The sequence below is a fragment of the Ailuropoda melanoleuca genome, chromosome 14, assembly GCF_002007445.2.
Source record: "Ailuropoda melanoleuca isolate Jingjing chromosome 14, ASM200744v2, whole genome shotgun sequence".
Lineage (NCBI taxonomy): Eukaryota > Metazoa > Chordata > Mammalia > Carnivora > Ursidae > Ailuropoda > Ailuropoda melanoleuca.
Window position 1 is genome coordinate 44,444,913 of NC_048231.1, and position 14,411 is coordinate 44,459,323.

General features: G+C 46.0%; 1 protein-coding gene across 1 annotated transcript in view; it reads left to right on the top strand.

Annotated features, from left to right (window-relative positions):
• Positions 1-14,411, top strand: part of PI4KA (phosphatidylinositol 4-kinase alpha) — a 118,676-nt gene that overhangs the window by 61,327 nt on the left and 42,938 nt on the right. Inside the window, exons 20-23 of the mRNA XM_034643139.1 lie at positions 4,586-4,694; positions 5,048-5,184; positions 5,366-5,499; positions 8,349-8,431. Of these exons, the coding sequence (XP_034499030.1) occupies positions 4,586-4,694; positions 5,048-5,184; positions 5,366-5,499; positions 8,349-8,431 (463 nt within the window). The remainder of the gene's footprint in view (positions 1-4,585; positions 4,695-5,047; positions 5,185-5,365; positions 5,500-8,348; positions 8,432-14,411) is intronic.

Here is a 14,411-nt window from a genome sequence, read left to right on the forward strand (position 1 = left end):
TTAGATTCTGTAATCTAAAACATTATTACAGGTATATTCTGGATTGTCTGGAAGACCAACTTATCACAGAGTGTTGCTCCCTGATTTTGGTACCCAAGAGTGTGTTTGTTACCCAGAAGCCCTCTAATGTGAGAACAGGACTCTCTGGGTACGCTGTAGGCTTGTGAGGAGCCTCTAGGGGGCGTCTGTGTGTTGCTCATTTTGAGAGATTTCTGGCACGTAAAGGGCTGTCCATTGTATTTAAGAGCTGACAGGTGTGTGGGGCGCCTGGTTAGCGCAGTCGGTAAGCGTCTGCCTTCAGCTCAGGGCGTGATCCCGGCGTTCCGGGATCGAGTTCCACATCAGGCTCCTCCGCTGGGAGCCTGCTTCTTCCTCTCCCACTCCCCTGCTGTGTTCCCTCTCTCCCTCTCCCTGGCTGTCTCTCTGTCACATAAATAAATAAAATCTTTAAAAAAAAAAAAAAAAGAGCTGACAGGTGTGGCTGGATTGGGGTCCAGGTCAGCACTCAGTACCTGTGGTCCCATTGCTTTCTCAGAACCTTCACTGTTCCTGCTCAGTACTGGGACATCACCATGGGCACTGTCATTTAGGCTCGGAGAGGCCGTTCCCTCTGCACAGGCTCCTCCGAGGCCCCATGATCTGCTCTTGGGCAGCTCCCTCCATCTCCACCTTGTTCTCACGCACACTAAGCCTGGCCCTTCTTGGACCCTTGGCACTGGCTGCTCTTTCTGCATGGAAGTCTTCCCCTAGACCCACTGCACGGCTGCTGTGCTCACACCATCTGCTCTGGGTTTCTCTGAAGCTGTGCTGGCCGCGTTGGTGGGAATCCCACCTCCCACCCTCTGTGTTCTCTCTGAACTTAGGACAGTAGTTATAGCTGCTGCATAAGGTTGCTGTGGAAATTAGATGAGATGATGAGAGAATGTGCAGAAAGCACAGAGAATGGCGCCCAGCACTCAGTCAACGTTCAGTAAACCTTTGCTATTGTCACTTTCGCCATATGTAGTTTATTTACAGAAAAGATCTGGGAGGAGGTGCATCCAACTCTTAACATTGAAAATGGGAGGCAGGTGGAAAGTGTTCATTTTTTACTCTATATACTTTGCTGGAATTTCCTTTTTTTTTTTTTTAAAGATTTTATTTATTTGACAGAGATACAGACAGCCAGTGAGAGAGGGAACACAAGCAGGGGGAGGGGAGAGAGGAAGAAGCAGGCTCCCAGCAGAGGAGCCCGACGTGGGGCTCGACCCCGTAACGCCGGGATCACGCCCTGAGCCGAAGGCAGACACTTAACCGCTGTGCCACCCAGGCGCCCCTTTGCTGGAATTTCCTGTCTATGAGTATATTTTGCTTAGATTATTTTAAACTAACCAATAATGTTTCTTACATATTTAGGTCTCTGATCATGTAACCCACTCTTGAAAAAACTGGATTTCAGCCCTTCTTGACAATTCTGACATTTTTGGGTCTGTTCTCCACTGGAAGCGTATCGTTTTGGCCCCCACTGTAAAGCAGTACCTTCTGCCACATCTACTCCATTGTTTCCTTTCCAGTTCTGAGGCTTGCCTTATGGTTAGATATGTTTTCCAACTTTGTATTATGAAATTGAACAATATGCAGAACAACTGGAAGAATTGAATAATGGACATCCATATACCAACCTCCTAGATAAAACAGTACTGTTTTGCCATATCTGCTTAATTCTGTGTGCGTGTGTACCCCGCAGGTGTCTCCTGAGGTATTTGAAGGTGGATTGTAGAGAGAGTCACAACACTTCAGCCCTGGGCACTGGAGCTAGGTCTCCTAAATGGCTGGGGGGTGGGTCTCCACCCTGCTTGGCACCACTGTTACACCTGGGAAAACCAATCCTTCTTATATCAGACATCCAGTCCCAGTCGGATTTTCCCATGACTTCTTTGATAGCTTTTTAAAATCCAGGATCCAGTCAGGTTCCTACACTTCATTTGGTTGTTATATCACTTTGGACTCCTTCATCTATTTCAGGCTTTTGTTTCTCTGACCTTGATCTTAGGGGAGAGCAGGTCAGTTATCTTATAGCTCTTTGCCTGTCCTGTCTTGGGGCCAGACAAGACCCCTTCATCATCTTCCTTCCATTCTCTGGAACCTCCTCACTCCTTTCTGTCTCTCCTGAAGCATAGGAATGTGTTCCTGCACACAGTCCTAACCAGCCTGGCTACACCGTGCCTTTATCTGAGGTTGCTTCAGAGCACTTCTGGGGCCTTTTGTGATTCCACCATAGTCTTCCCTTCCTGGAGACCAGAGCCATCTCAGCTGGTATGATGGAGTCATCAGTGTGAGGAGAACCTGTAGGGCACTTCCAAGCCCTAGTTCTTAGGAGGGAGGCAGGACTTTCTCAGGGTGAGGAGTAGTAGGATCACAAACTGAAGATAGATTTTCAACAGTCACTTTCTTTCACTGTTCCAAAACCATTTTGGACGTTTCAGTCACTTGGGGCCCCTGATCCGATTGGGAGTGAAGCATTCTGAAGGCCTGACCATAACCATCAAAGGCAAGTTCTCTTTATAGGACACCAGAACCTCTTAGCTGCATTGACCTTGAACACCAAGCCAAGGCTGTGGTCTGGGAACCCCGTCATGCCTCCACCATCTCTTGGGACCTTATCCTAGGGAGTACCATCACCTCAGAGACAGTCCCAAAGCTCCTTTTCCTTAGACCCACCATCTTTGGCCACTAGCAAGCTGGAAGCCCCTCAGGCATGCTTTAGTGGCAGTGTCCTTTCTACCTTGAGACAGTTCTATCCACTGCTTCCCTCCCCAGTGCTTCTCACAGGCCTCAGCACCTTCTCACAGGCCACGCTGCACCCCCACCCTATCTCGACTGACTCTCCCCAAGGACACAGCACCCTAGTGGCTTTCGAGGAGAAGCTGCTTACTTCTCCTATGCAGCATGCTGCCCAGCCCTAGGCCAGCACCTGTGCCCTCGCTGTGACTGTGGAAGCAGCATATCTATGGCAGAACTCCAGGAAGTACAGGCAACGTTAAGGAAGAAACTCGAAACTCCTGCCAGCCCAGCTACCCAGAAATAATCATTATTAATATGCGACTGGAGTTTTCCCCTCTTTTTCTATGCACATGTATTTGTATACATATACCTTAAATCTATACCATGTTATATACGTTTTGCATTTTTTTCACTTGACGTAGTGTAAGTTCTACCTGTGTCACCAAATAATCTTAGAAAATACGATTTTTGATATACCATAACTTATAAATGCCCCGTTCAGGTTTAGTGTTTTTCTCTTCATTTTTCTTTTCTTTTCTTTTTTTTTTTTTTAAGATTTTATTTATTTATTTGACAGAGAGAGAGAGTACAAGCAAGAGGAGTGGCAGGCAGAGGGAATAGCGGGCAGAGGGAGAAGCAGTCCCGATGTGGGACTCGATCCCAGGACCCTGGAATCGTGACTGAGGCGAAGGCAGCCACTTAGCCAACTGAGCCACCCAGGCCCCCCTCTCTTTGTATTTCTAAGTAACGTTGCAACATTTTTGTGCCTAAATCAGATTTTTTTTGATAGATCCCTAGAGATAGGATTTTAGGTGAAATGATGGGGATATTTAGAATTTTTGATGCATTTTACCAAATTGCTTTCCAGGAAATAGCGTATCAGTTTATAGTCCTACCAGCCACGAGTGCAGGCACCCATCTCGCTGTGCCCCGCCCTCCCAGCCATGGTGTCATCATGTGCCCCACCTCTGTGCCCTGGGCTCTCGTGACTATGTGGATTGCAGAGACCCCTCACTATAGCTTGATTATCGCTGTAGGGAGGGAGCTCGACGTCCTCTGGGGGTTCTTTGAGGACCAGCTTGTCCAACAGGCGCTGTGCACAAATTTAACATTTTTGCATAACCTGTGAGCCACTCCCTGCTTCATGCTGGGCAGGACACCATCTGGAGCAAGGATGCAGGGACTCAGCCTCTCACTCCTGCACCTAAGCAACTCTGCCTCTACCTATTTTAAATCTTGGGATTCTGCCCAAGACAACTGTTTGAAAAAGTTGTGCTGCCAGGAAAAATCTGAAAGCCATTTCTCCTCAACCCACAAGGTTTCTCACGATCACCCTCTCTCTCCAGTCACAGCTGTTCACCTGAGCGCCAGCCTCCCAAGCCCTCCATGCCCTCCCCAGGCCTAAGCTTTGGACCTGATGCTCCTATGGGTGGATGGGCTGCTCTCTTTTCTCTGCCAGGCCAAGGGTTACTTGCATGGTAACATTGAGACCCATGACACCTTCTCCAGGAACTCTGCCACACTGCGATAATTTCCTCACCTGCCTCCAAACTCAGCAGAAAGGCCTTTCTTTGTAGGGATGGGGCTTTTCACCTCCTAGGCATGGTGCCTGGTGCACATTAGCTACTCAATAAATGTTTGTTGAATGGGTATTTACCAGTGAATTGATCAAGAAGTGTCAGTCACTGTTCAGCATGTCTTTTCCTACCCAAAATGATTCACTGATTCTTGGAGAATGAATCTGGGGTTGATTTTGCATCTGTAGGTTTTAGGCCTTGTCAGCAAATAACCTCCTTTTCTCCTTCTGTCCTCGGTGCATCAGCTCACCCGAAGGTTGCCTCCCATCAAAGAAGCCAAGCCTCGGTTGCAAAAGCTCTTCAGGGACTTCTGGCTCTATTCCGTGCTGATGGGATTTGCAGTAGAGGGCTCAGGTAAGGGGATATTCAGTCTCGTGGGGAAGACAGAGTGCAGAGTGAAACAAAGGTGAGGCAGGACTCTACCTAATTATGAATGTGCATGCATTCAAAATTTGTCCAAATTCAGCTGCTGCTTCCTACAAGTGATTGCAGATGTTACACTTCCCAGGTGTAGTTTAGGGTTCTGACAGTTCTATGTATCTTAGGAAAAACCTGTCCGAGTTAGAAAACAGACTCATTTCTGTACCCCATTTTGGGGATAATTGGCTCAAACAAAAGACCCACGATTCTAGAAATGGTCACCGTCACCTGCACTGCAGTGCTTCTGGAGTAAGATGGTGGTCTCACTCATGTGCACTCTCTTGCAGGACTCTGGCCAGAAGAATGGTATGAGGGGGTCTGTGAAATAGCCACCAAGTCACCCCTGCTCACGTTTCCCAGCAAAGAGCCACTGCGCTCCGTCCTCCAGTATAACTCGGCCATGAAAAACGACACAGTCACCCCCGTAAGGATTCTCGCTCTGCCAAGGACAGATGATGCAGGGCAGGGGTTTTGCTAAGCTATCTTGAACAAGGACCAGATCCTTTCGTTGTCCTTGTTACCACATGTTCTCCATGGCCCTTGGGGGAGGGCCGCCTTCCCCTCTGGGTGCCTGTGTGAGCCCTTGAGCGTTTCTTTCCCCCTAGGCTGAACTGAGCGAGCTCCGTAGCACCATCATCAACCTGCTGGACCCTGCTCCCGAAGTGTCCGCCCTCATCAACAAGCTGGACTTCGCCATGTCCACCTATCTCCTGTCTGTTTACCGGCTGGAATATATGAGGTATCCAGGCCTTTGCCTCCCAGCACAGCCACACTGGAGCTAATTTTTAAACTTTCGTACCTTCTTGGCATGGGACTTTCTTCAGTTCCTCCCAAGACATGTAAGCTTTCTTAAAAAGCAAAAACCAAAACTGCTCTGCTTGTGTGCCCCTCCCTCGTGGGCACCAAACACCACATCTTATAAATCCCCAGGTATCTAAACTCTGTTATCATCCTCTCCTTATGGGGAATAGGCTTCTGAGCAGTCACTATAGATGTTGCAGACTCAGTCCATTTGACTGTGCAAGAGCCCCTCTTAGGAACCGGCCCTCGCTGAGCATGTTAAACACATTCATTGCACTGGTTTCCAGGACCACAGCTGAGTGCAAACAGCAAGTAGGAAGTGGGAAGGGGCCTGTCCCAAAACAGCCCCACAGGTGGCCCGACACTCAGGATACATGTGTAACCACGGCAGACCTAACAGCTACAATAATCATCATCATGACAAGACCAATATTAACATGGATTGAGTGCTTATCCTATACTGGGCACTATGCTAAGTTACATGCATTGACACACTCTCCAACAAGCCTATGAGGTAGGCAGTGTTACATACCCATTTTACAGTTGAGGAAACTGAGACATCGAGCTGTTCAGTTAGTTACTCAAGGTAATGATCCCCGATTTGGACTGAGATCCATACAGTCTGTTAAGCACTGTGCCGTGCTGCTTCTCATAACTGATGGCTGGAAGAAGCAGCTGGGATGCTCAGAGCGCAGCTGCCTGTGTGAAAGGCTACATATCCACATGGTAAGGCCTGAGGCACCCCTGGGCTGCAGCTGAATACACCAGCTACAGAATGATGCGTCCCTGTCGTCAAAAAAGGTCAGGTTACACATTGCCTGTTCGTTGAAGTCACAGGATAGTGCAATAAGTCATAGAAAAACTATACCAAATGGTTTGAAAAAGAAAACGTTAGTTCTTAAGAGGGGGAATATTTGGTAAATGCCACTATTTTAAACTTTATTTGGTGCCATGAAACCCTCTGGTAAAAGAACTCTTGCTCAGAAGCCCAACAGCCTAAAATAGATTAAGGCTGTTTTGGGTCAGTGGGAGTGAGCGCCTACCTTCCTGTCCTGTCCCCTCCTCCCTGCCTCTTGGTAACCTGAGGGTGCCACAACAGAGCAGAATTTGAAAAATAGTGACCCATTCTCCCTCAGAGTCCCATAGAGCCAAGGAACTTTTGACCTTCCTTGCTTTTTTTCATTATAATTTTTTTATAAAAGTAATACAAGAACATTACACATAAACTTGGAAATCAATGGAGAGGAAAAACCACTGATCCCACCAACATTCCCTATTGTGTGTTAGTACTGTTCGCTCTCGTCCTTTTTATAAAGTATATATTTTGAAAGAGAAACCAACCAAAACAAAACAAGCAAGCCAACACAGACCAAAAACTTGGTTTGCTCCGAGGTTGAATGGCTACAAGAGATGTCTCTGGACCCTCTCAGCCTCATGTGCCCACAGGCAGGGCTGTCTCCTGCTTCCCCACAAGGGTGCCCATGAATGGGGTTCTCAGGTTCTCAGGACACTCTGTGGAGTGGGCTGGTAGAGCAAGACCCTAAGGGGACAGCCCACAGGCAGCTCCCAAGAGCCCAGCTCCCACCCCAGGTTGCCTGGCAGGCCTCTGAGAGCATTGTTAGCATGGAGAAGCAGCCCTGAAGCCTTTATGCAGGAACCTGGCTTAGGCTCCCAGCAACTGGCTATTAGGAGAGCTTTAAAACAGCAAAGTGGGGGCACGTGGTGGCATAGTCAGTTGAGTACCCAACTCTTGGTTTCGGCTTGGGTCCCGATCTCAGGGTGGTGAGATCAAGGCCCACCTCGGGTTCCGTGATCAGTGGGAGTCTGCTTGGGATGCTGTCTCCCTCTCTTTCTGTGCCCCCCCCGCCTGCCCATCATGTGCACTCTCTCTCTCAATCTCTGTCTCTAAATAAATCTTTAAAAAAAACCCAGAAAACCAGCAAAGTGGGCAATGTAAGGAATTATGTAAAAGCTGTGTGAACCTGAACGCTCAAGAACGTATGTGCTTAAAGCCACCCAGCCTGCCCTACCAAGGTTTGACTCACAAAAGGTTGGTGCAGAAGCCCACAGACACACTCCACCCAGCGCTTGCCTGTATACACACGTGCCGCACTCTCTTAGTGGAGCCCCCAAACTCCGAACAGCTACTATAAAAGTAAAAACGGTGCATAAAAAAGAGAAGGAAAACATTGGGGTGATACAGAAGATGCTAACGATGAAAAATACAAATGTCACTTTCCTGGCTCTGAATCCAGAGATGCCCACTCTTGATAGTTTTACTTTCCCTTCTAGCAATTCTCTATAAATGCAAACATATATATCCTACACATAGAAGGTGCATGGAGGCCTTTCGGAAAGCTATCGCTGACCTCACGCTGTACCCACTTCCCCTGCACCTTGCTGTCTCATAGAACAGTGCATCTTGGATGTTTTTCTCGGCGGTGCACGTGGAGCTACCTCTCATTTTGGTGGCTCCAGGATGTGCCGTTAAATGGGTGTACTTTGGTGTAGCCGACTATCGGTGGACATTTAGCCAGCACCGTTAGGATCCTTATGCGCGTAACTCTTAAGATCTATCACTAGTGGCGGGTTGCTGGATGGAACAATGTGGGGATATCATGATACACGGTGGGTAATTCCCTCCAGAAAGTCTGCATGAGCGTATGACCCCTCAAGTGGCGTAGGTTATTGGTTCCTCACAGCCTCACCAGTTCTGGGCAATACCAAGTCTGCAATAGAGAGGGCCTGGATTTCTCAAAATTTACTCAAAACTGTTCTCCTTGCTAGGGTACTGCGCTCAACAGATCCTGACCGCTTCCAGGTCATGTTCTGCTACTTTGAAGATAAAGCTATTCAGAAGGACAAGTCTGGTAAGTTCATCGTTGTGGTACTCTGATGACAAAATGAGCTTTAGTAGTCTAAAAAGGAATAGTACTGTCAGTTTTCTGTCTGCGTGAAGAAAATAGTTTCATGAAGTTACACACTACATTGGAAAGATCAGTATAAAATATACATCTTTAGGGGCGCCTGGGTGGCACAGCGGTTAAGCGTCTGCCTTCGGCTCAGGGCGTGATCCCGGCGTTATGGGATCGAGCCCCACATCAGGCTCCTCCGCGATGAGCCTGCTTCTTCCTGTCCCACTCCCCCTGCTTGTGTTCCCTCTCTCGCTGGCTGTCTCTATCTCTGTCAAATAAATAAATAAAATCTTAAAAAAATATATATACATCCTTATACCCACAGAGCCTTCAGGAGCTTCACTCCTGTCCACCTCAGTGATTGAGTATGCTCCAGCCCCCAGATTTCAGTCTCTAATACTGTCCCATGCCGGAAGAATCCTGGGCTCCTCACATGGTCATTAACGGACCTAGAGCATCTTTTTATGGTCAGGAAGCAGTCATGCTTTTTAAATGTCCAGAGCAGGCTAGGAGCACCAAGAACCAATTTCAAAGGGCTCCTAGTGGACAGAGTATCACAATTTGAACATGAGTACGTATTTTTATTATTTTGCTTAAAAGAAGGGCAAATAAACTGGGATAATGTGTATATCCAAATACACTAAGATATATATAAATATAATCTCCTCCATATTTTAGCAAAGCAACAGATATAATATATAATATGTAACAATTATATATTATGTAATAATACATAATATATAGGATATATGTATTTATAAGATGTTGGTTTTTTCCACTAAGTATTTGTGAAGTAGAGAGAGGTAGTTGTTTCTCCTGTATAATGAGGGAAGAGGGAACACGAGGAAAGAGCCACACAGTCCAGAAAGAGGCCTGGCGCCTGCAATAAAGTCACCACCTGGCCTCCAAGAGTGACCAAGTAGAAAGGGTGCCCAGCAGGTGATGGGGCAGAGGCGTCCCACAGAGTAGCCAGTTAAAGGTACTCTGTTAGCTGAAAGTAGCCGTGAAAGAGCTTGCTGTGGGGACAGCCCCAGACCTTCTGTGAGGGGCTCCATGCCTCACTAGTCCTGCCGGCCATAAGGAGACCCCACTCAGGACCATGAACGAACGCTTCCAGCAGTGCTTTAGGCCAAGCCAGAATGTCAGGGCAGCAGATCAGGACCCATGGGCCACACCCAATTTAAGGACTGCATCGTTTCTGGCGAAGATTCAGAATAAGGAAATCTGTATGAAACGCAAAGACTTGCAAGTCCAGTGATGCAAACATCCTCAGATCCTGAGTGCACAGAGGGTCTCAGCTGCAACCAGTCCTAAAAGCACCAGACTCCAGGGAAAACAAATAAATGAAACTCTCCAGTGGTATAAAAATATTAGAGTTACTGAAATTCTAGTGAGGCAAACCTAAGATAAGAATAGGAATAAAAATAAGAAGTTATTAAAATTGAGACTGCAAAGAGAAAACATTAAGCACATAGTATAGTCACTGTTTGACTGGTTTTAGTACAAGAATGCTGATGCGTTTTAAGCATCATTCTCTTGGTCTGTGTGTTGATTTTTAAAGTATTTAAAAATTTAAGAGACTGAAATATTAGACCTGTGTTTTAGTGAAATGCTTAGAAAAATTTGATCAATTTTATAATGTGCTTAAATATTTGAGGGAACTGAGTGCACTAGATCCATTAGTTTTGATTGATTAACTATGTGGGTAAATATTTTGAGGAATGCTAATTGAGAATTCTTAAAATCAATAAATTTATTATTAAATACAATTAGTAGTGAGGCATCCTTTTTATGTTTAGAAGCCATTGGCACACTGAAGAATCTATCAATTTGTTCTTGCCAATGGAGAATTAATCCCCAGATAATTCTGGTACCATTTTTTTCTATTGTTGAAAAGTCAGTCCTTGAAGAATCATTTTTAAAATCACCCCAAGGATTCTGAGGTGCTGTTTCATGTAAGACCTTTGTCCAATGAGTCCTTTACAGAACCTTTCACACTACTGCACGACTGTTAGGAAATTGGGTGGGTGGATTTATTTCTGTGGGGTTGGCAAGGAAAGACAGTGTGAGGGTTCTGCAAGTTCCCCCTGCTGATGGTGCGGGGAAGGATTGGACGAGGAGGAGCCCTTTACAGGCCAGGGTGGAAGATGCAGGCAGGCAGTTTGTATGCCAGGAAACCTCTTCCACTAGGGTGCAGGATACAGGAGAGGGGCCCCACGCTCAGAGGGTCCCATACACATGCCCCAGGACCACTTGGGGGTACAGTAGAAACACTGTTAACTGCTGGCTGAGCTGTTCATTGATTTGCTCCCCTCATCTATCCACCCATTGTCCGTTTAACAGCTATTTTGTGCTAGACAGTTGGGTTACCCTGAGTTTCTTTGGTTCAAGGAGGAGGGGTAAGCAACAAAAAAAATTGAGACTGCCAACCCTTAGGGGCCTAAGAACCTGCTATATTTTGCCAGCCTCCTAATGAGAATATCTGTAGACAGAATCAGTTAACTACCTTTCTAAAGCTCAAATGTCATCCTCTTCTGAGCTCTGTTTTTCTGTTGCTGTGTCATAAGAGGAAATTAAATTGTGGAAAACAGTATGGAGGTTCCTCACAAAGTTAAAAATAGAGCTACCCTATGACCCAGCAATTGCACTACTAGGTATTTATCCAAAAGATACAAACATAGTGATTCTAAGGGGCACATGCACCCCAATGCTTATAGCAGCAATGTCCATAATAGCCAAAATATGGAAAGAGCTCAGATATCCATTGACGGATAAACAGATAAAGATGTGGTGTGTGTATATATATATAGTGGAATATTACTCAGCCATCAAAAAGAATGAAATCGTAACCATTTGCAATGACGTGGATGGAACTAGAGGGTATTATGCTAAGCAAAATAAATCAGAGAAAGACAAATGCCATATGATTTTACTCATGTGGAATTTAAGAAACAAAACGATGAACATAGGGGAAGGGAAGGTAAAATAAAATAAGATAAAAAGAGAGAGGGAGACAAACCATAAGAGACGAAGAACCTCAAGGAAACATGGGACGCCTGGGTGGCTCAGTTGGTTGAGCGTCTGCCTTCCGCTCAGATTGTGATCCCAGGATCCCAGGATCGAGTCCCACATCTGGCTCCTTGCTCAGTGGGGAGCCTGCTTCTCTTTCTGCCTGCCGCTCTCCCTGCTTATGCTCTCTCTCTCTCTGAGAAATAAATAAATAACATTTTTTTTAAGTTTAAAAAGAAAGAAAGAAACTCTAGGAAACAAACTGAGGTTTGCTGGAGGGGAGATTCGTGGAGGGGTGGGGTAATTGGGTGATGGGCATTAAGGAGGTCACTTGATGTAATGAGCACTGGGTGTTATATGCAACTGATGAATCACTAAATTCTACCTCTGAAACTAATAATACACTATACGTTAACAAAATTTAAATAAAAATAAATTTTTTGAAAAGAGGAAATTAAATTGCCCTGGGGACTGATGTACACTTTACAGACACTTAATTTTCACAGTACATTGTACTCCTCCGCACGATTTCCAGATGGGTTGTTTTTGTCCTGAGTATGGTACTTAGGGTTAAGCCCATAAATGTGTACCTGAGTGTACTTTCCTCTTACTTTCTCTCCCAAAACATGGGAGGTGGGAACATGTCTTTGGAGATTTGTTATTGATGAGTTTTCAGAACTAACCAGGTGAGAGGTTATAAGAAGCATCTAGCAGCCCGAAGGGGATGGCTGGCACCTCCTCTGTGCAGGTGTGAGCCAAGCCTCCGTGTGTTCCTGCCGTGTAGCCTGCCAGCTGCCTAGTCAGTCAGTACAGATCGAGACCAAGGTAATCCCAAGCTAACTTTAAGCACGAAAAGGAAAGTGGCTGTTTTTAAGTAAAAATCTCCATAGAGGCTACTGCATGATCATCACTGACATCTGACCACTATCTGATGGTTTTTTATTAGGAACTTACAGTTTCAGTTTCCGAAGAGTTACATGAAAAGATATTATGCTAAGCACACCCCCAAACCAAGATTTCACCTACTAAACCCAACTTCTTCGAGATCAGCCTTTCCCTTCTGGAGCATCTGTCCAGGTCACCCAAATCACTTTCCAGGTCTGAGAGCTTCAGGGACCCATTTAACCTCATGACAAACACATATGTGATGTCTCTTTATGTTTCAGGCTCTGGCTGAGCCTGAGGCACAGAGGTGCAGTGCCTGCCTAGTGTCTCTGCCCTGCTGACCTTGCAGCCCTATCATTTAGCCACCCCAAAGACGCTGCGTAACTGGGACAGCACTGGAGGGCGAGTGGCATTTAATGACATCAGCACTGTGATGCTTGCTCCCCACTGTTGCTTTTTAAAATCTGCTTTGCACCCTGACAGCAACAACCACATCTTGTGCTCGGGTCTTGGTTTCTAAACACCATCCTGCAGTAAAGGGAGCCAAGGCTCCTGGGAAAATACAGGATGAGCCTAGGACAGCTCACAGTGTCAGAAAGGAAGATCTTGTGAAGGGGGGGAAAAAAGAAGAAAAAAGAAAAAGGAGAGGAAGAAGAAGAAGAAAAGGAAAGGAAAGTCCTGTGGGCATGTCACAAGGACACAAGAGCCTGCCTGAAAGAGCTCCTAATGGCCAAAGCCTGAACAATTTGAGCAACAAAATAAATAACAACAGTATAGGATTATAACCCAGTGAAAGAAAGAAATATCCATGAGTCTGTACTGATTAGATGGTTGAACAAATGAAACATGGGGAAGAAGGGACAGACCTTCCTAAAAGAATTCCAATTACTAAAACTAGAAAGAGTGAAGAAAATAGAAAACCCTAGTAAGACCAGAATACCTGCTGCAGGCAGAGCCCACTGACAGGTGCGAAAGCCAGTGGGCAGCATCTTAAAGAGAAATGACATGTCTGCATAAGCTCCAAGTATCTTCCCCAGAGCATTTCTCGGTGACTGTGGTGTTTTTGACTTACACCCACATTCTCTTCAGGAGCTGCTGCTTAATTCCCCTCCCCGAGTGTGGGCTGGATGCAGTGACTGCCTTCTGAAGAGTAGAGCGTGGAAAGGGAGAAATAGTAACTGGCCAGTGGGAAACCTGGCGCACACCACTATACTTGAGCAATCAAGGTCAGCCTCGCCAGCAGTAGGAGATACTGATTTCACACCCCTCACCCCACGATATGACAAGAAGGTCACTTCACCTCTGTGGGATTTCCCTAAAATCCTGTAACCTAAGTCTAATCATGAGCAAGCATCAGACACACCTAAATTGAGGGACATCCTACAAAATGCCTGTGCTCTTTAGAAGTGTCAAGGTCTGGGGCGCCTGGGTGGCTCAGTCATTAAGCGTCTGCCTTTGGCTCAGAGCATGATCCCAGCGTTCTGGGATCAAGCCCCACATCAGGCTCCTCCGCTGGGAGCCTGCTTCTTCCTCTCCCACTCCCCCTGCTTGTGTTCCCTCTCTCGCTGGCTCTCTCTCTGTCAAATAAATAAATAAATAAAACTTTAAAAAAAAAAAAGAAGTGTCAAGGTCATGAAAGGCAAGAACAGACTGGGGAATCAACACAGATTGTGGCAGACTAAGGAGACCTGATTGGCAGTGCTGCATGGCATCCTCATTGGACCCTGGGACAGAAAAGGGACATTAGTGGGAAAACGGGAAATCCAAATAAAGCCTGAAATTTAGGTAAGAGTATTGTATCGCTGTCAGCTTCTTAGTTTTGACAAAAGAACTACTAAAATAAGGAGAAGCTGAGTGCAGGGTATGTGGGAGCTCTGTGCTCTCTCTGCCATTCCTCTTTAGTCCAGGATCTTTTCCAATCAAAATATAAATCAGTTGCATTTCTATACACCAATAACGAGACTGAAGAAAGAGAAATTAGGGAATCCATCCCATTTACAATAACACCAAAAACCATGCGTTACCTTGGAATTAACTTAAC